Source organism: Dicentrarchus labrax, unplaced genomic scaffold (assembly GCF_905237075.1).
Source record: "Dicentrarchus labrax unplaced genomic scaffold, dlabrax2021, whole genome shotgun sequence".
NCBI lineage: Eukaryota > Metazoa > Chordata > Actinopteri > Moronidae > Dicentrarchus > Dicentrarchus labrax.
In genome coordinates, this window is record NW_026136713.1 from 10202371 (window position 1) to 10223490 (window position 21120).

General features: G+C 40.6%; 5 protein-coding genes across 5 annotated transcripts; all 5 read right to left on the minus strand.

Annotated features, from left to right (window-relative positions):
- Positions 1-218: 218 nt before the first annotated feature.
- Positions 219-17066, minus strand: LOC127375114 (protocadherin gamma-A3-like). The gene is made up of 2 exons (XM_051420951.1): positions 15187-17066; positions 219-989 (listed from the first exon to the last, which is right to left on the minus strand). The coding sequence occupies exons 1-2, from the start codon at positions 16885-16887 to the stop codon at positions 219-221; spliced, it is 2472 nt and encodes an 823-aa protein (XP_051276911.1). The 5' UTR covers positions 16888-17066.
- LOC127374242 (protocadherin gamma-A9-like) lies at positions 3935-6621 on the minus strand. Its single transcript, XM_051419393.1, has one exon. It carries the CDS (start codon positions 6377-6379, stop codon positions 3935-3937), a length of 2445 nt encoding a protein of 814 aa, XP_051275353.1. The 5' UTR covers positions 6380-6621.
- On the minus strand, positions 7357-15126 carry LOC127375095 (protocadherin gamma-A4-like; the record flags this gene model as incomplete). The annotated part of the gene is made up of 2 exons (XM_051420930.1): positions 7357-7518; positions 14608-15126. Coding segments are annotated over 2 exons (681 nt in total), but the record flags the coding sequence as incomplete, so codon positions are not given.
- Positions 11044-14416, minus strand: LOC127374243 (protocadherin gamma-A9-like). Its single transcript, XM_051419394.1, has one exon. The coding sequence runs from the start codon at positions 13486-13488 to the stop codon at positions 11044-11046; it is 2445 nt and encodes an 814-aa protein (XP_051275354.1). The 5' UTR covers positions 13489-14416.
- A 281-nt stretch (positions 17067-17347) lies between the features above and the next one.
- Positions 17348-20979, minus strand: LOC127374237 (protocadherin gamma-A11-like). The gene has a single exon (XM_051419387.1). The coding sequence runs from the start codon at positions 20603-20605 to the stop codon at positions 18146-18148; it is 2460 nt and encodes an 819-aa protein (XP_051275347.1). The 5' UTR covers positions 20606-20979; the 3' UTR covers positions 17348-18145.
- Positions 20980-21120: the final 141 nt, after the last annotated feature.

Sequence of the window (21120 nt, forward strand, 5' to 3'; positions counted from 1 at the left end):
ACAATAATTAACAATAATAGTGAGAAAATAAATGTATTGTGATTGTCATTAGTAGTATTATTAACAGATGTTAGAACTTATATACATTCAGAGGAAAGTGGAAAGCTTTCAAGCCAGAGAGCACTTTCAGTTAAAGAGGTGCTGTCCACACTGTGGTGCTGAAATGAACCGGGTGCACTTTTGTTCGGCTAAACAGCAGACAACTACTTATTGCAATTTCATTTCACAAAAACAAGACTTAGCATATTGCCCCTCACCTCTATAGGAGAATCTGGTTCATCCAGGATGCTCTTTTCACTCTGTATCCGCTGCATCGTCCCTGTAGAACTGGGGTCCATTATCAGCACGTTCTGACTACCAGCTCTGCCGAACTTACAGTCACTCTTTCTGGAGTCAGTCGTCCTGCACACCTCGTAATTGTACACGTGTTGGAGAGTCCCTGTCCCCAAAGTGTCTGAGTAACGTGGAGGATAATATGGAATCACAGGGAGATTGGAGTGATACAGGACGCGAGACTGTCTCCATCTGTAGATTTTCACTGATATAATAACCACTAAACACGTGATGAAGAGGAAGGAAACTACAGCCAAAGCCAACACTAAGTAAAAAGTCAGGTTGTCATTGTACTCCTTGTCGTGTGTAAAGTCAGTGAACTCCGACAGCACTTCAGGGAAGCTGTCCGCCACCGCCACGTTAACAATGACTGTAGCTGACCGAGAGGGCTGCCCGTTGTCCTCCACTATAACAGTCAGTCTTTGTTTCACAGCATCTTTATCAGTGACTTGGCGGATAGTTCTTATTTCTCCATTCTGTAAGCCCACTTCAAACAGCGCCCTGTCTGTGGCTTTCTGCAGTTTATAGGAGAGCCAGGCATTCTGTCCAGAGTCCACATCAACAGCCACCACTTTAGTGACCAGATAGCCGACATCTGCTGAACGAGGCACCATCTCAGCCACCAGAGAGCCACCAGTCTGGACTGGGTACAGAACCTGAGGGGGGTTGTCGTTCTGGTCCTGGATCATTATTTTCACACTCACATTGCTACTGAGTGGAGGGGAGCCTCCATCCTGAGCTTTGACTACTAGCTGGAGCTGTTTAATTTGCTCATAATCAAAGGAACGGACCGCGTTAAGGACTCCAGTTTCAGAGTTTAAAGACACATAGGTAGAAACTGGACTACCATTGACTTGTATTTCCTCTAAAAGATACGATATTCTAGCGTTTTGATTCCAATCAGAGTCTCGGGCGCTAAGAGCAAATATGGAAACTCCGGGGGAATTATTCTCTGTGATATAAGAAGAATAGCTGTTTTTATCAAATAATGGTGGGTTGTCGTTTACGTCAGATATTTTAAGATGTAGTTTTCTTGAACTGGAAAGAGGGGGAGTCCCTAAATCCGTGGCTGTTATTGTTATATTATATTCTGAGACGGATTCTCTATCAAAATGCTGATCTGAGATTAAATTGTAATAGTTTGTTATAGATGATTCGATCTTAAAGGGAAGTTTTCCATCTATAGAACATTTGATTTGCCCATTTTTCTCAGAATCGGCATCTTTTATGTTTAAAATAGCAATCGTTGTACCAGGGGGTGCATCCTCGGATACAGGGCTGGAAAATGACATACTATTTATAACTGGAGCATTGTCGTTAATATCAAAAACATCAATTATAACTTTACTTGTTCCCGTTAAGCCACCCTGATCCTTTGCCTCGACCCTCAACTCGTATTTTCTGTCTTTTTCATAATCTATTTGACCAGCGACAGAAATTGTTCCTGTGATTTCATCAATACTGAATATATTTGCTGCACTCCCTTTCATTTTAGACAAACTATAAGTAATGAGTCCATTTGAACCGCTGTCCGCGTCTGTGGCATTTACTGTAACAATACTAGTGCCTTTCATCGTGTTTTCCATCACAGATGCTTTATACACGGATTGGTTAAAAACCGGAACGTTGTCGTTAGCATCTAACACGGTAATATCTATATTCACTGTACCTGATCTCTGTGGAGTTCCTCCGTCCACTGCGATTAATTTTAAAGTCAAATGTGGATGTCGCTCTCTATCTAAAGGCTTCTGGAGCACCATTTCAACATATTTACTGCCATCTGGATTTGCATGTTGCTTCAAAATAAAATTGTCGTTGGGTGACAAAACATAATCTTCAAGCGCGTTTTGCCCCACGTCTAGATCCTCTGCACTCTGCAGTGGAAACTGAACTCCAACTACAGCTGATTCACTTATTTCGAGGCGGATAGGAGTATCTCTATTTGGGAAGACGGGAGCGTGATCATTTATATCCAAAACCTCCACAGTTATTCTGTGCAGCTCCATTGGATTTTCTAAAATAACCTCAAAGCTGAAGCTACACGGCGTTACGTCTCCACAGAGCTCCTCTCGGTCTATTCTCTCATTCACGACGAGAATCCCTTTGTCTGTCTTCAGCTCGGTGTACTGGATATTTTCTCCGGTCACGATACGGGCCCGCCCAGAACGAAGCCTTTTCAAATTCACACCAAGATCTTGTGCAACGTTACCAATAACAGAGCCTTTCTTCATCTCCTCTGGTATAGAATAACGAATCTGACCACCTACCATGTTAACAACATGAAGCAGCAACAAAAGCAGTCCTATTTGCCGTCGCAGTCCATAAAACAATAGCCATCTTGCGGATATGTTGGTGAGAAATTCTCGTGTTGCCATCGTGGCAACAAAGAATGAAAATCCAACTGATATGACGGTAAATCAGATTGTGAAATCCGTTTCCTGGTAACACCTAGAGACGTCTTCAACGTTTATATGCAAGTGTGTGAGAACACGTTCGCTCTGAACCTCGATAAAACAGAAAGAGCCTTCTTCACTGTGTAGTCAGTCGGGGATGGACTGAATGACGACAGAAGAGAGAAATTATTTTTGCTGACCAACAGCGTCCCTCAGAGCCTAAAAGTTGAACAACAAATGAGGCCCCTGCTATACTTAGACTTGTATATAGACAAACTGAACACACCTCGTATGGAAATCACTTTGGAATGACTATTAAGAAAACTATAAATTAAAACACGTTTCAACTCAGCATATTATATCATAAAAAATTACGCAAAACGCTCTGTCAAAAATAACTGAAAATTAAATTTCATTCTGAAACGATTCACAAACAGTTGACTGGATCCGAAAGAAAAGAACTAGACAACTTATTTAAAATAAAACATATATATAATTGTTGTCTTTAAGGGAAATATGAACATTTGAATTCTAAGACCATATTAATGACTCCCAGTGATTCAAAAGTTTAACAACTCTGATAAAGACTGATGTGAATTAATGCACTCTCCTAATAAATAAGTTGATAGCAACAATTATGTTTGGGCACGTTGAACAGCAATATACACAGAAAAGGCAGAAAGAAGCCTAGTCCCTTTACTATTCTGAAGAGAATTGTAGGAGGATTCAGGTTCTGTAATATGCTTTTCAGCAGCACAACATTATTTTAACATTACTATATTGTTACACCAACTTGTCCAAGAGCCATTATAACAGACAGCATCCTTTCATATTAAACAAGATTATTGTATAAACAACAAAGTGAAAATTTGGCAGTAAACTTTGCGAATTGAAGTTTGAACATCATTGGACAACTTAGTTTCCATCAAAATGAATTTTACTAATAAAATATAGTTACATAATAAAGTTTGTATAAGATTAAGTCATGAGGATGTGCTTTTAAAAAGCTGCATCTATGGAGACTTTAACAGACAGCATTTTACATGGTGATGCAAACTGTTACGCTGTCCATGGTGCTGAAAATGACAACATGAATCAGCAGTTTTTATCAATGCAATAATAGATAGATAGATAGATAGATAGATAGATAGATAGATAGATAGATAGATAGATAGATAAAAAAACGCATATAGACCCAGCTGGCTTATTTAACTAACCTCTAGAGGAGAGTCTGGTTCATCCAGGATGCTCTTTTCACTCTGTATCCGCTGCATCGTCCCTGTAGAACTGGGGTCCATTATCAGCACGTTCTGACTACCAGCTCTGCCGAACTTACAGTCACTCTTTCTGGAGTCAGTCGTCCTGCACACCTCGTAATTGTACACGTGTTGGAGAGTCCCTGTCCCCAAAGTGTCTGAGTAACGTGGAGGATAATATGGAATCACAGGGAGATTGGAGTGATACAGGACGCGAGACTGTCTCCATCTGTAGATTTTCACTGATATAATAACCACTAAACACGTGATAAAGAGGAAGGAAACTACAGCCAAAGCCAACACTAAGTAAAAAGTCAGGTTGTCATTGTACTCCTTGTCGTGTGTAAAGTCAGTGAACTCCGACAGCACTTCAGGGAAGCTGTCCGCCACCGCCACGTTAACAATGACTGTAGCTGAACGAGAGGGCTGCCCGTTGTCCTCCACTATAACAGTCAGTCTTTGTTTCACAGCATCTTTATCAGTGACTTGGCGGATAGTTCTTATTTCTCCATTCTGTAAGCCCACTTCAAACAGCGCCCTGTCTGTGGCTTTCTGCAGTTTATAGGAGAGCCAGGCATTCTGTCCAGAGTCCACATCAACAGCCACCACTTTAGTGACCAGATAGCCCACATCTGCTGAACGAGGCACCATCTCAGCCACCAGAGAGCCACCAGTCTGGACAGGGTACAGAACCTGAGGGGGGTTGTCGTTCTGGTCCTGGATCATTATTTTCACACTCACATTGCTACTGAGTGGAGGGGAGCCTCCATCCTGAGCTTTGACGACAAAAACCAGCTGTTTGATTTGTTCATAATCAAATGAGCTGACGACGTGTACTACTCCGCTTTCTGCATTTACAGAAACATATTCAGAGACTGGAGACCCGCCGATATTAGCATCTTCCAGAATATAAGATATACGTGCATTTTGGTTTTCATCAGGGTCTCTAGCCCTTAGCATGAGAACAGAAACCCCTGGAGAGTTATTCTCTGTAATAAACGCATTGTAAACACCTTGTGAAAACACTGGAGCATTATCGTTCACATCAGAGACCTTTAAATTAAATGTTCTTTTTGTGTAGAGAGGAGGCATTCCTGCATCTGTCGCAACAACAGTGATGTTATATTCTGAAACACTTTCTCGATCTAGTACAGTGTCGGTTACTAAAGTATAGTAATTCCTCAAATTAGATCTAATCTTAAAAGGAACATTTTGTTCAATTTTACAGTTCACTTGTCCGTTATCACCTGAATCAAGATCTTTCACATTTATAATGCCAATAGTTGTACCAGAAGGAGCATCTTCTGACACAGGACTAGTGAATGACATAACGCTAATAATAGGGGCGTTGTCATTTACATCAGTTACTTCAATTATTACTTTACTTGAATCCGTTAAACCTCCCTGATCTTTTGCCTCGATTCTGAGTTCGTACTTTTTGTCTTTTTCATAATCAATTAAACCTGTTATTGAAATAACACCACTTTCTTCATTAACTGTAAACAAATCACTGAGGCCACTATTGAGATCTGAAAAATAATACGTTATAACACTATTTGACCCGAAATCAGCGTCACTGGCATTAACAGTGGTAACGTAAGTATCTCTTGGAGAGTTTTCAAGCACTGTGGCTTTGTACACAGATTGATTAAATACAGGTGCATTATCATTGACATCAAGAACAGTTATGTCTATATTTACTGTACCAGATCTCTGCGGAGTTCCACCGTCTACGGCTATGAGCTTTAGAGACAGACTAGGGTTTGTTTCTCTGTCTAATGGCTTCTGTAACACCATCTCTGCATATTTCTTTCCATCTGCATTAGAGTTTTGCTTCAGAACAAAATTGTCATTCTCGGTCAAAAAATATTCTCTGAGTCCGTTAACACCCACATCTTGATCCTCTGCACTAGTCAATGTAAAACGAGCACCAGTATTAGCTGTTTCGCTTATTTCAAACTGGATTTTATCTCTTTTGAACGTGGGCGAATGATCATTTATGTCTGTTATTTCAACTGTAATTTGATGTAGCTCCATAGGGTTTTCTAAAATCACCTCAAAGCTGAAACTACACGGCGTTATGTCTCCGCAAAGCTGCTCTCGGTCTATTCTCTCTTTGACGACTAGAATCCCTTTGTCTGTCTTCAGCTCCGTGTACTGGATGCTCTCTCCGGTCACGATACGGGCCCGACCAGAACGAAGCCTTTTCAGATCCAAACCAAGGTCCTGTGCTACATTGCCGATTAGAGAGCCTTTCTTCATCTCCTCTGGGATTGAATATCGGATATGTCCACTGACCATATTCAGATAAAAAAGGAAGAAAAGAAGACGCAAATTATGTCCGCAGCCAAAGCGCCATTTTACGCACCGAGTGTCGGGAGGTATTCCACAAGCCATAGCAAAAGGAAAAAACGAAAATATGCTCTACAAAGGTCCAAACACGGCACCTATTCTGAATAAAAACACAGTAATGTTCATCTAAAGAAGACTTCTGTTGTCTTTTCAATTCAGTATTTGAATGTATTCATAAATTAATGCGCGTCTGTTTTCCTCGAATGTCATCCCATATAATGCACACAATCTTCTTTTCTCTCACAGGCCACGGTGGTAAGGGAGGGGACTGTGTGATAATGTTTTCGACATTCTGTTGGATTGACCAACAGCGTCCCTTAGAGCCCAAAATCAGTAACACCATGCTACATATATTATATCTGGGACATTTAGTGTTTGAGTACATTTGATTGGTGGTTAATCAAAATATTTCAACATAGTACTCCACAAAAACACCTCAAAATATTAATCTGACCCTGAGTTTTATCATAATAGTTTTTATGTACTTAGCTCTAACAATGCAAATATAAAATATAATAATATAAAAACAGCATTACATAACGCATCAAAGAAATGAACAAACAAAAAATATCACTACGATTCTATCATGACTCGGGGAAGCACTGGGAAAGAAAAGAAGTTTCGCTAAATTGATTTTAAATGAGAGCAGTGTAAGGGACATTTTTGATTGATGTAAACCATGTGTTTCAGTTTGTGTCATGACGATTTAATGCATATTACGATGCTCCTGAGATCATCCACACTGTACTAGCATATATAGAAACTAGAATGTTATCAACCCGCATAAAGACAAAATAACACGCCCAAGCGATGCCTGTAAAACAATTAAAAAGAATTGAAATAATATAACGAAAGAATAATATAATGTTTAGCAGTTCATTAAATTAATACAGACGTTTTGCACCGAGTAAGAGATGCAGAGTGCGATGCTGTCCATGGTGCTGAAAATGACTGTATACGCGCTACAATTCACTGTTAAACACAGAAAAAGAAATTAAGGAACAGAGATGAAGCTACGTTGTTTAACTAACCTCTAGAGGAGAGTCTGGTTCATCCAGGATGCTCTTTTCACTCTGTATCCGCTGCATCGTCCCTGTAGAACTGGGGTCCATTATCAGCACGTTCTGACTACCAGCTCTGCCAAACTTACAGTCACTCTTTCTGGAGTCAGTCGTCCTGCACACCTCGTAATTGTACACATGTTGGAGAGTCCCTGTCCCCAAAGTGTCTGAGTAACGTGGAGGATAATATGGAATCACAGGGAGATTGGAGTGATACAGGACGCGAGACTGTCTCCATCTGTAGATTTTCACTGATATAATAACCACTAAACACGTGATGAAGAGGAAGGAAACTACAGCCAAAGCCAACACTAAGTAAAAAGTCAGGTTGTCATTGTACTCCTTGTCGTGTGTAAAGTCAGTGAACTCCGACAGCACTTCAGGGAAGCTGTCCGCCACCGCCACGTTAACAATGACTGTAGCTGAACGAGAGGGCTGCCCGTTGTCCTCCACTATAACAGTCAGTCTTTGTTTCACAGCATCTTTATCAGTGACTTGGCGGATAGTTCTTATTTCTCCATTCTGTAAGCCCACTTCAAACAGCGCCCTGTCTGTGGCTTTCTGCAGTTTATAGGAGAGCCAGGCATTCTGTCCAGAGTCCACATCAACAGCCACTACTTTAGTGACCAGATAGCCCACATCTGCTGAACGAGGCACCATCTCAGCCACCAGAGAGCCACCAGTCTGGACTGGGTACAGAACCTGAGGAGGGTTGTCGTTCTGGTCCAGGATCATTATTTTCACACTCACATTGCTACTGAGTGGAGGGGAGCCCCCATCCTGAGCTTTGACTACTAGCTGGAGCTGTTTAATTTGCTCATAATCAAAGGAACGGACCGCGTTAAGGACTCCAGTTTCAGAGTTTAAAGACACATATGTAGAAACTGGACTACCACTGACTTGTATTTCCTCTAAAAGATACGATATTCTCGCGTTTTGATTCCAATCAGAGTCTCGCGCACTAACAGCAAATATGGAAACTCCGGGGGAATTATTCTCTGAGATATAAGCAGAATAGCTGTTTTTATCAAATAATGGTGGGTTGTCGTTTACGTCAGATATTTTAAGATGTAGCTTTCTTGAACTGGAAAGAGGGGGAGTCCCTAAATCCGTGGCTGTTATTGTTATGTTATATTCTGGGACGGATTCTCTATCAAAATATTGATCTGAGATTAAATTGTAATAGTTTGTTAAAGATGATTCGATCTTAAATGGAAGTTTTCCATCAATAGAACATGTGATTTGCCCATTTTTCTCAGAATCGGCATCTTTAACGTTGAAAACTGCAATTGTTGTACCAGGACGCGCATCTTCAGACAAGGGGCTGGAAAATGACATTATATTTATAACTGGGGCATTGTCGTTTATGTCAACAACATCTAATATAACTTTACTTGTTCCGATTAAACCACCTCGATCCTTCGCCTCGACCCTCACATCGTATTTTCTGTCTTTTTCATAATCTATTTGACCAGCCACAGAAATTGTTCCTGTGATTTCATCAATACTGAATATATTTGCTGCACTCCCTTTCATTTTAGACAAACTATAAGTAATGAGTCCATTTGAACCGCTATCCGCGTCTGTGGCATTTACTGTAACAATACTAGTGCCTTTCATCGTGTTTTCCATCACAGATGCTTTATATACGGATTGGTTAAAAACCGGAATGTTGTCGTTAGCATCTAACACGGTAATATCTATATTCACTGTACCTGATCTCTGTGGAGCTCCTCCGTCCACTGCGATTAATTTCAAAGACAAATGTGGACGTTGTTCTCTGTCTAAAGGCTTCTGGAGCACAATTTCACAATGTTTGCTTCCGTCTGGATTTGGATGCTGTTTCAAAATAAAATTGTCGTTTTGTGACAAAACATAATTTTGCAAAGCGTTTTGCCCCACATCTTGATCCTCTGCACTCTGCAGCGGAAACTGGACTCCGACTGCAGCTGATTCACTTATTTCAAAACTGATAGGCGTATCTCTATTTGGGAAGACGGGAGCGTGATCATTTATATCCAAAACCTCCACAGTTATTCTGTGCAGTTCGATTGGATTTTCTAAAAACACCTCAAAGCTGAAGCTACACGGCGTTACGTCTCCACAGACCTCCTCTCGGTCTATTCTCTCATTCACGACGAGAATCCCTTTGTCTATCTTCAGCTCGGTGTACTGGATATTTTCCCCGGTCACGATACGGGCCCGCCCAGAACGGAGCCTTTTCAGATCCAAACCAAGATCTTGTGCAACGTTACCAATAACAGAGCCTTTCTTCATCTCTTCTGGTATAGAATAACGAATCTGACCACCTACCATGTTAACAACATGAAGCAGCAACATAAACAGTGCTATTTGCCGTCGCAGTCCATAAAACAATATCCATTTTTCGGACATGTTGGTGAGAAATCCTCGTGTTGCCATCGTGGCAACAAAGAATGAAAATCCAACTGATATGACGGTAAATCAGGTTGTGAAATCCGTTTCCTGGTAACACTTAGAGACGTATTCAACGTTTATATGCAAGTGTGTGAGAACACGTTCGCTCTGAACCTCGATAAAACAGAAAGAGCCTTCTTCACTGTGTAGTCAGTCGGGGATGGGCTGAATGACGACAGAAGAGAGAAAATATTTCGCTGACCAACAGCGTCCCTCAGAGCCTAAAAGGTGAACAACAAATCTGCTATACTTAGACTTGTATACAGATACACTGAACACATCTCTACCACGTGTGGAACTCACTTTGGAATGATTTTTAAGGAAGCTATAAATGGAAAAAAAGTTTAAACTCCGCATATTGTATTATAACAAATTATGTCTCAACGCAAAACGCTGTGTCAAAAATAACTGAAAATTAAATCTCATTCTGAAACGTTTGCACAAACAGTGGACTCGATCCGAAAGAAAAAAAAACTAAACAACCTGTTTTAAATACAAAAAAACACAATTGTTGTCTTTAAGGGAATGGTGCATTTTTAAATTCTAACACCATGTTAATGACTCCCAGTGATTCAAAAGTTTACAAACTATCATTAAGACTGATGTGGAATTAATGCACTCTCCTCATAAATAAGTTGATAGCAACAATTATGTTTGGACATGTTGAACAATAATATACACAGAAAAGGCAGAGATTAGGCTAGTCCCTTTAATATTCTGTAGAGAAATGTAGGAGGATTCGGGTTCTGCAATATGCTTTTCAGCAGCACAACATTATTTTAACATTACTATATTGTTACACCAACTTGTCCAAGAGCCATTATATCAGACAGCATCCTTTCAAATCATACAAGATTATTGTCTAAACAACAAAGTGAAAATTTGGCAGCAAAGTTTACGCTTTGAAGTTTGAACATCATTGGACAACTTAGTTTCCCTCAAAATGCTTTCCGCTAATAACACATAGTTAAATAATACATTTCGTATGAGATTAACTCATGACCATGTGCTTTTAAAAACCTTCATCTATGGAGACTTTAACAGACACAGTGTTTCATAAGGTGATGCAAACTGGATCGCTGTCCAAGGTGCTGAAAATTACTACATGACAGCGGTTTTAATCAATGAAATAATAGATAGATAGATAGATAGATAGATAGATAGATAGATAGATAGATAGATCAAAAACGCACATAGACCCAGCTGACTTATTTAACTAACCTCTAGAGGAGAATCTGGTTCATCCAGGATGCTCTTTTCACTCTGTATCCGCTGCATCGTCCCTGTAGAACTGGGGTCCATTATCAGCACATTCTGACTACCAGCTCTGCCGAACTTACAGTCACTCTTTCTGGAGTCAGTCGTCCTGCACACCTCGTAATTGTACACGTGTTGGAGAGTCCCTGTCCCCAAAGTGTCTGAGTAACGTGGAGGATAATATGGAATCACAGGGAGATTGGAGTGATACAGGACGCGAGACTGTCTCCATCTGTAGATTTTCACTGATATAATAACCACTAAACACGTGATGAAGAGGAAGGAAACTACAGCCAAAGCCAACACTAAGTAAAAAGTCAGGTTGTCATTGTACTCCTTGTCGTGTGTAAAGTCAGTGAACTCCGACAGCACTTCAGGGAAGCTGTCCGCCACCGCCACGTTAACAATGACTGTAGCTGAACGAGAGGGCTGCCCGTTGTCCTCCACTATAACAGTCAGTCTTTGCTTCACAGCATCTTTATCAGTGACTTGGCGGATAGTTCTTATTTCTCCATTCTGTAAGCCCACTTCAAACAGCGCCCTGTCTGTGGCTTTCTGCAGTTTATAGGAGAGCCAGGCATTCTGTCCAGAGTCCACATCAACAGCCACCACTTTAGTGACCAGATAGCCCACATCTGCTGAACGAGGCACCATCTCAGCCACCAGAGAGCCACCAGTCTGGACAGGGTACAGAACCTGAGGGGGGTTGTCGTTCTGGTCCTGGATCATTATTTTCACACTCACATTGCTACTGAGTGGAGGGGAGCCTCCATCCTGAGCTTTGACGACGAAAACGAGCTGTTTGATTTGTTCATAATCAAATGAGCGCACTATGTGTACTACTCCGCTTTCTGCATTTACAGAAACATATTCAGAGACTGGAGACCCGCCAATATTAGCATCTTCCAGAATATAAGATATACGTGCATTTTGATTTTCATCAGGGTCTCTAGCCCTTAGCATGAGAACAGAAACCCCTGGAGAGTTATTCTCTGTAATAAACGCATTGTAAACACCTTGTGAAAACACTGGAGCATTATCGTTCACATCAGAGACCTTTAAAGTAAATGTTCTTTTTGTGGAGAGAGGAGGCATTCCTGCATCTGTCGCAACAACAGTGATGTTATATTCTGAGACACTTTCTCGATCTAGTACAGTGTCTGTTACTAAAGTGTAGTAATTCCTCAAATTAGATGTAATCTTAAAAGGTGCATTTTGTTCAATTTTACAGTTCACTTGTCCGTTATCACCTGAATCAAGATCTTTCACATTTATAATGCCAATAGTTGTACCAGAAGGAGAATCCTCTGACACAGGACTAGTGAATGACATAACGCTAATAATAGGGGCGTTGTCATTTACATCAGTTACTTCAATTATTACTTTACTTGAATCCGTTAAACCTCCCTGATCTTTTGCCTCGATTCTGAGTTCGTACTTTTTGTCTTTTTCATAATCAATTAAACCTGTTATGGAAATAACACCACTTTCTTCATTTACTGTAAACAAATCACTGAGACCACTATTGAGATCTGAAAAATAATATGTTATAACACTATTTGACCCGAAATCAACGTCACTGGCATTAACAGTGGTAACGTAAGTATCTCTGGGAGAGTTTTCCAGCACTGTGGCTTTGTACACAGATTGGTTAAATACAGGCGCATTATCATTGGCATCAAGAACAGTTATGTCTATATTTACTGAACCAGATCTCTGCGGAGTTCCACCGTCTACGGCTATGAGCTTTAGAGACAGACTAGGGTTTGTTTCTCTGTCTAATGGCTTCTGTAACACCATCTCTGCATATTTCTTTCCATCTGCATTAGAGTTTTGCTTCAGAACAAAATTGTCATTCTCGGTCAAAAAATATTCTCTGAGTCCGTTAACACCCACATCTTGATCCTCTGCACTAGTCAATGTAAAACGAGCACCAGTATTAGCTGTTTCGCTTATTTCAAAATGGATTTTATCTCTTTTGAACTTTGGCGAATGATCATTTATGTCTGTAATTTCAACTGTAATTTGATGTAGCTCCATAGGGTTTTCTAAAATCATCTCAAAGCTGAAACTACACGGCGTTATATCTCCGCAAAGCTGCTCTCGGTCTATTCTCTCTTTGACGACTAGAATCCCTTTGTCTGTCTTCAGCTCCGTGTACTGGATGCTCTCTCCGGTCACGATACGGGCCCGACCAGAACGAAGCCTTTTCAGATCCAAACCAAGGTCCTGTGCTACATTACCGATTAGAGAGCCTTTCTTCATCTCCTCTGGGATTGAATATCGGATATGTCCACTGACCATATTGAGATAAAAAAGGAAGAAAAGAAGACGCAAATTCTGTCCGCAGCAAAAGCGCAATTTTAAGCACCGGGTGTCGGGAGGTATTCCACAAGCCATTGCAAAAGGAAAAGAACGAAAATAATGCTCTGCAAAAGTCCAAACACGGCACCTATTTCGAATAAAAACACACCAATGTTCATCTAAAGAAGACTTCTGTTATATTTTCAATTCAGTATCTGAATGGATTCATAAATTCATGCGAGTCTGTTTTCCTCGAATGTCAGCCCATATAATGCACACAATCTCCTTTTCTCTCACAGGCCACGGTGGTAAGGGAGGGGACTGTGTGGTAATGCTTTCGACATTATGTTGGATTGACCAACAGCGTCCCTTAGAGCCCAAAATCAGTAACACCATGCAACATAGAATTATATCTGGGACATTAAGTGTTTGACTACATTTGACTGGTGGTTAATCAAAATATTTTAACATAGTACTCCACAAAAAACACCTCAAAATACTAATATGACCCTGACCTTAAGTGTTATGCTTTTGTAATGTATTCATCTCTAAAAATTGTCATATTCAACAAAAACAGCAATTCAAAACGCATCAAACAAATTAACAAACAACAAATATGACTAAGATTCTATTATGGCTCAGGAAACCGCTGACAAAGAAAAGGAGTTCAGAAAACCTGGTTGATATTAAAAAAGGGCACTGAAAGGGGCATATTTCATTGTCGGTATAATAATTTAGGTCACATGCAAACCACTGGAGATCAAGCATATTTAAAAACTAGAAAGTTATCAGTCTGTATTCACACAACAGAATAAATCCACTTCATGGGTAAGTAAAACAATAAAACAGCATATCATTGACTGAGAATAAAGAATGTTCTCATGTTTTGCAGTTCTACATATGAATATAGAACTATTTTGCTGACTATTCAAGAGCTGCAGAGTAAGATGCTGTCCATGGTGCTGAAAATGATGGTAAAGCGTGCAACAATTAACAATCAACTTAAGCAAACACAAAAAGAGAACTTAAGCAACAGAGACGAATCTACATTACTGAACTGACCTCAAGAGGAGAGTCTGGTTCATCCAGGATGCTCTTTTCACTCTGTATCCGCTGCATCGTCCCTGTAGAACTGGGGTCCATTATCAGCACGTTCTGACTACCAGCTCGGCCGAACTTACAGTCACTCTTTCTGGAGTCAGTCGTCCTGCACACCTCGTAATTGTACACGTGTTGGAGAGTCCCTGTCCCCAAAGTGTCTGAGTAACGTGGAGGATAATATGGAATCACAGGGAGATTGGAGTGATACAGGACGCGAGACTGTCTCCATCTGTAGACTTTCACTGATATAATAACCACTAAACACGTGATGAAGAGGAAGGAAACTACAGCCAAAGCCAACACTAAGTAAAGAGTCAGGTTGTCATTGTACTCCTTGTCGTGTGTAAAGTCAGTGAACTCCGACAGCACTTCAGGGAAGCTGTCCGCCACCGCCACGTTAACAATGACTGTAGCTGAACGAGAGGGCTGCCCGTTGTCCTCCACTATAACAGTCAGTCTTTGTTTCACAGCATCTTTATCAGTGACTTGGCGGATAGTTCTTATTTCTCCATTCTGTAAGCCCACTTCAAACAGCGCCCTGTCTGTGGCTTTCTGCAGTTTATAGGAGAGCCAGGCATTCTGTCCAGAGTCCACATCAACAGCCACCACTTTAGTGACCAGATAGCCCACATCTGCTGAACTAGGCACCATCTCAGCCACCAGAGAGCCACCAGTCTGGACTGGGTACAGAACCTGAGGAGGGTTGTCGTTCTGGTCCCGAATTATTAATTTCACAGTCACATTGCTACTGAGTGGAGGGGAACCTCCATCCTGAGCTTTGACGACGAAAACCAATTGTTTGATTTGTTCATAATCAAATGAGCGCACTGCGTGTATCACTCCGCTTTCTGCACTAATAGACACATATTCAGAGACTGGAGATCCGCCTATGTCATTAACATCCAGAATGTAAGATATACGTGCATTTTGGTTTCCATCAGGATCTTGCGCCCTTACAGTGAGAACAGAAACCCCTGGAGAGTTATTCTCTGTAATAAACGCGTCGTAAACGCCTTGTGGAAAGACTGGAGCATTATCGTTTACATCAGAGACCTTTACATTAAATGTTTTCTTTGTCGAAAGAGACGGAATTCCTGCATCTGTCGCAACAACAGTGATGTTATATTCTGAAACACTTTCACGATCTAATACAGTGTCTGTCACTAAAGTGTAGTAATTCCTTAAACTAGATTTAATCTTAAAAGGTGCATTTTGTTCTATTCTACAATTTACTTGTCCGTTATCACCTGAATCAAGATCTTTCACATTTATAATCCCAATAGTTGTACCAGGAGGAGAATCCTCTGAGACAGGACTAGTGAATGACATCACATTAATAACAGGTGGGTTATCATTTACGTCAGTCACCTCAACTATGACTTTACTCGAGTCTGTTAAAGCTCCTTGGTCTGTTGCTTCAATGCGAATTTCATACTTCTTAGCTTTTTCATAGTCAACCTGTCCTGCGAGAAATATTACACCCGTTGTCTTGTCAATTTCGAATATACTGTCAATACTGCCTTGCATTTTGGAAATAGAATAATAAATCAAACCATTTGATCCGCTATCTGCGTCAGTTGCATTCACAGTGATGATATAGGTACCCTTTGCGGCATTTTCCATTACAGTGGCTTTGTAGACTGACTGATTAAAAACAGGAGAGTTATCGTTAGCATCTAGGACAGTGATATCTATATTTACTGTACCAGATTTCTGCGGTGTTCCACCGTCCACTGCTATCAGCTTTAGAGACAGACTTGGATATCGCTCCCTATCCAGCGGTTTCTCAAGTACCATCTCCGCATATTTTCTTCCGTCAGTATTTGAATGCTTTTTTAAAATAAAATTTTCATTTGGAGATAAATTATAGTCCTGAAGCCCGTTAACTCCTACATCAGGATCATTGACTGTGGGTAAAACAAAACGCGCTCCCGGTGCTGCTGATTCTCCGATGGTCAGCTGCATGTCGTGCTGATGAAAGGAAGGTGAATTATCATTAATATCCAATACTTCGACCGTAACATGGTGTAGTTCCATCGGGTTTTCTAAAATCAAATCAAAGCTGAAGCTACACGGCGTCACGTCTCCACAAAGCTGCTCTCGGTCTATTCGCTCATTCACAACCAAAGTCCCTTTGTCTGTCTTCAGCTCGGTGTACTGGATGCTTTCTCCGGTCACGATACGGGCCCGGCCAGAACGGAGCCTCTGCATGTCTATTCCAAGGTCCAAAGCGACATTACCAATAAGGGATCCCTTCTTCATCTCTTCTGGGATAGAATAACGTATCTGACCAGAGGCAATATGACTGAGACAAAGAATAAAGAGAAGCCTTTGCGACGTCAGGCTGTGGCAACGCCATCTTAGAGTCCGGGAGACAAATTTTCCGAAATCCATGTTTCCAAATAAATTATAGAAAATTATACCATCGAAAAACGTCTTTTACAATTCCAAATGATTAACAATAACGCAATACAGGTGCCGTTTATGATGAAGATATTCGTATTTCCAGCTTCCTTTATCTGGTAGTGTAAAAAATGTCAAAGCAAAGCCAGTCTGCGCCAAACTCAACGCTGTTAAAGCATATCGACTCTCCACAGAGCAGAATGGTGAAAGGCACCGCCTGAAACACTGTTCAGATTTGTTTTTACTTGACCAACAGCGTCCCTTAGAGTCCAGTCAATGAATATCAACATGAGGACGTAAGATTATTGCAAGTACTATTTTCATAGAAACTGAATACTGGCAGTTCCCATTATAGAGAGGAATAATACCATCAACAGTCAGAGACGTCAAAGTTGAAACAAATACATTAATTAGCATATGATAGATTCATTAGTACTCAGGGGCCGTCATAATTAGTGATCCCATACAACACAGCATATTTTAGGACTGCAAACAGTAAGCAGGAGAACTACAAAAATAAAATTAAAATAATATATAATCTCCAAAAAAGAATCAACTTACCATAAAACACAGTCCAACTAAAGGGAAATTCTACACAAGCAATCCAGTATAAAAATGTAAACACGTTTATTTCAAAATTGCATCATTGACCCCTCTATCAGACCCTTCCATTAAAACAATTAAATCACTTTGAGGTTGTAATATAAAGGCAATAATAATATAGGTACAACACTCTCCTGTAATCTACAGTCATATGTAACTGTTCTTATGTTAAGTAGTGGTGAACAGCACAAATGTAGGAAGTAGTTTGAACTTTATGTAGTGCAGCAAATGCGATCAAAACATGCCATGAGAGATTCTGATGAATCAAGCAATACAGAATAAGCAATATACAATAAGTACTAATATGTTAATGACTGATGCTTGCTACAACTTTAACTGAGAAATCCATGTGCAGATAGTATATTAACTAAATGAAAAAGGTTGGCTGTTTAGCTGTGCTGTACTATTATATTTTGGAAAAGTAAAATACATTAATATCAACATATTTTGCATGAAATAGAGTTGGAAACTACTGCTGAAACTGCAAAGGGGGGTTGCAGAAGGACAATTCTTATGAACTGAGCCACTGTGATGCTGTCCATGGTGCTGAAAATGACAGTTCAGTATTCAGCTGTTCTCCATCAATGCAATTTAAAAAGATGAAAAGAGATGAATGGACAAAAGAAAGAAAGAAAGATATATTATCCTAACTGACCTCTAGAGGAGAGTCTGGTTCATCCAGGATGCTCTTTTCACTCTGTATCCTCTGCATCGTCCCTGTAGCACTGGGGTCCATTATCAGCACGTTCTGACTTCCACCTCTGCCGAACTTACAGTCACTCTTTCTGGAGTCAGTCGTCCTGCACACCTCGTAATTGTACACATGTTGGAGAGTCCCTGTTCCCAAAGTGTCTGAGTAACGTGGAGGATAATATGGAATCACAGGGAGATTGGAGTGATACAGGACACGAGACTGTCTCCATCTGTAGACTTTCACTGATATAATAACCACTAAACACGTGATGAAGAGGAAGGAAACTACAGCCAAAGCCAACACTAAGTAAAGAGTCAGGTTGTCATTGTACTCCTTGTCGTGTGTAAAGTCAGTGAACTCCGACAGCACTTCAGGGAAGCTGTCCGCCACCGCCACATTAACAATGACTGTAGATGAACGAGAGGGCTGCCCGTTGTCCTCCACTATAACAGTCAGTCTTTGTTTCACAGCATCTTTATCAGTGACTTGGCGGATAGTTCTTATTTCTCCATTCTGTAAGCCCACTTCAAACAGCGCCCTGTCTGTGGCTTTCTGCAGTTTATAGGAGAGCCAGGCATTCTGTCCAGAGTCCACATCAACAGCCACCACTTTAGTGACCAGATAGCCCACATCTGCTGAACGAGGCACCATCTCAGCCACCAGAGAGCCACCAGTCTGGACTGGGTACAGAACCTGAGGGGGGTTGTCGTTCTGGTCCTGGATCATTATTTTCACACTCACATTGCTACTGAGTGGAGGGGAGCCTCCATCCTGAGCTTTGACGATTAACTGAAGCTGTTTAATTTGCTCATAATCAAAGGAAAGGACCGCGTTAAGCACTCCAGTTTCAGAGTTTAAAGACACATAAGTAGAAACTGGACTACCACTGACTTGTGTGTCCTCTAAAAGATAAGAGATTCTCGCGTTTTGATTCCAATCAGAGTCTCGCGCACTAACAGCAAATATGGAAACTCCGGGGGAGTTATTCTCTGTGATATAAGCAGAATAGCTGTTTTTATCAAATAATGGTGGGTTGTCGTTTACGTCAGATATTTTAAGATGTAGCTTTGTTGAACTGGAAAGAGGGGGAGTCCCTAAATCTGTGGCTGTTATTGTTATATTATATTCTGAGACAGATTCTCTATCAAAATACTGATCTGAGATTAAATTGTAATAGTTTGTTAAAGATGATTCGATCTTAAATGGAAGTTTTACATCTATGGAACATTTGATTTGCCCATTTTTCTCAGAATCGGCATCTTTTATGTTTAAAATAGCAATCGTTGTATCAGGGGGTGCATCCTCAGATACAGGGCTGGAAAATGACATAATATTTATAACTGGGGCATTGTCGTTAATATCAAAAACATCAATTATAACTTTACTTGTTCCGATTAAGCCACCCTGATCCTTTGCCTCGACCCTCAACTCGTATTTTCTGTCCTTTTCATAATCTATTTGACCAGCCACAGAAATTGTTCCTGTGATTTCATCAATATTAAATATATCCGCTGCACTCCCTTTCATTTGAGACAAACTATAAGTAATGAGTCCATTTGAACCGCTGTCCGCGTCTGTGGCATTTACTGTAACAATACTAGTGCCTTTCATCGTGTTTTCCATCACAGATGCTTTATATACGGATTGGTTAAAAACCGGAACGTTGTCGTTAGCATCTAACACGGTAATATCTATATTCACTGTACCTGTTCGCTGTGGAGTTCCTCCGTCAACTGCGATTAATTTTAAAGACAAACTGGGACGCTGTTCTCTGTCTAAAGGCTTCTGGAGCACAATTTCACAATGTTTGCTTCCGTCTGGATTTGGATGCTGTTTCAAAATAAAATTGTCGTTTGGTGACAAAACATAATTTTGCAAAGCGTTTTGCCCCACATCTTGATCCTCTGCACTCTGCAGTGGAAACTGGACTCCGACTGCAGCTAATTCACTTATTTCAAAACTGATGGGCCTGTCTTTATTTTTGAAGACTGGAGCGTGATCATTTATATCCAAAACCTCCACAGTTATTCTGTGCAGCTCCATTGGATTTTCTAAAATAACCTCAAAGCTGAAGCTACACGGCGTTACGTCTCCACAGAGCTCCTCTCGGTCTATTCTCTCATTCACGACAAGAATCCCTTTGTCTGTCTTCAGCTCGGTGTACTGGATATTTTCCCCGGTGACGATACGGGCCCGCCCAGAACGGAGCCTTTTCAGATCCAAACCAAGATCTTGTGCAACGTTACCAATAACAGATCCTTTCTTCATCTCTTCTGGTATAGAATAACGAATCTGACCACCTACCATGTTCACAACATGAAGCAGCAACAAAAGCAGTCCTATTTGCCGTCGCAGTCCATAAAACAATAGCCATCTTGCGGATATGCTGGTGAGAAATCCTCGTGTTGCCATCGTGGCAACAAAGAATGCAAATCCAACTGATATGACGGTAAATCAGGTTGTGAAATCCGTTTCCTGGTAACACTTAGAGACGTATTCAACGTTTATATGCAAGTGTGTGAGAACACGTTCGCTCTGAACCTCGATAAAACAGAAAGAGCCTTCTTCACTGTGTAGTCAGTCGGGGATGGACTGAATGACGACAGAAGAGAGAAAATATTTTTGCTGACCAACAGCGTCCCTCAGAGCCTAAAAGTTGAACAACAAATGAGGCCCCTGCTATACTTAGACTTGTATATAGACAAACTGAACACACCTCACGTGGAAATCACTTTGGAATGACTATTAAGGAAGCTATAAATTAAAACACGTTTCAAATCAGCATATTATATCATAAAAAAAATATTTCGAACGCAAAACGTTCTGTCAAAAATAACTGAAAATGAAATCTCATTCTGAAACGATTAAAAAACAGTGGACTGGATCCGAAAGAACAAAACTAGACAACCTATTTCAAATAAAACATA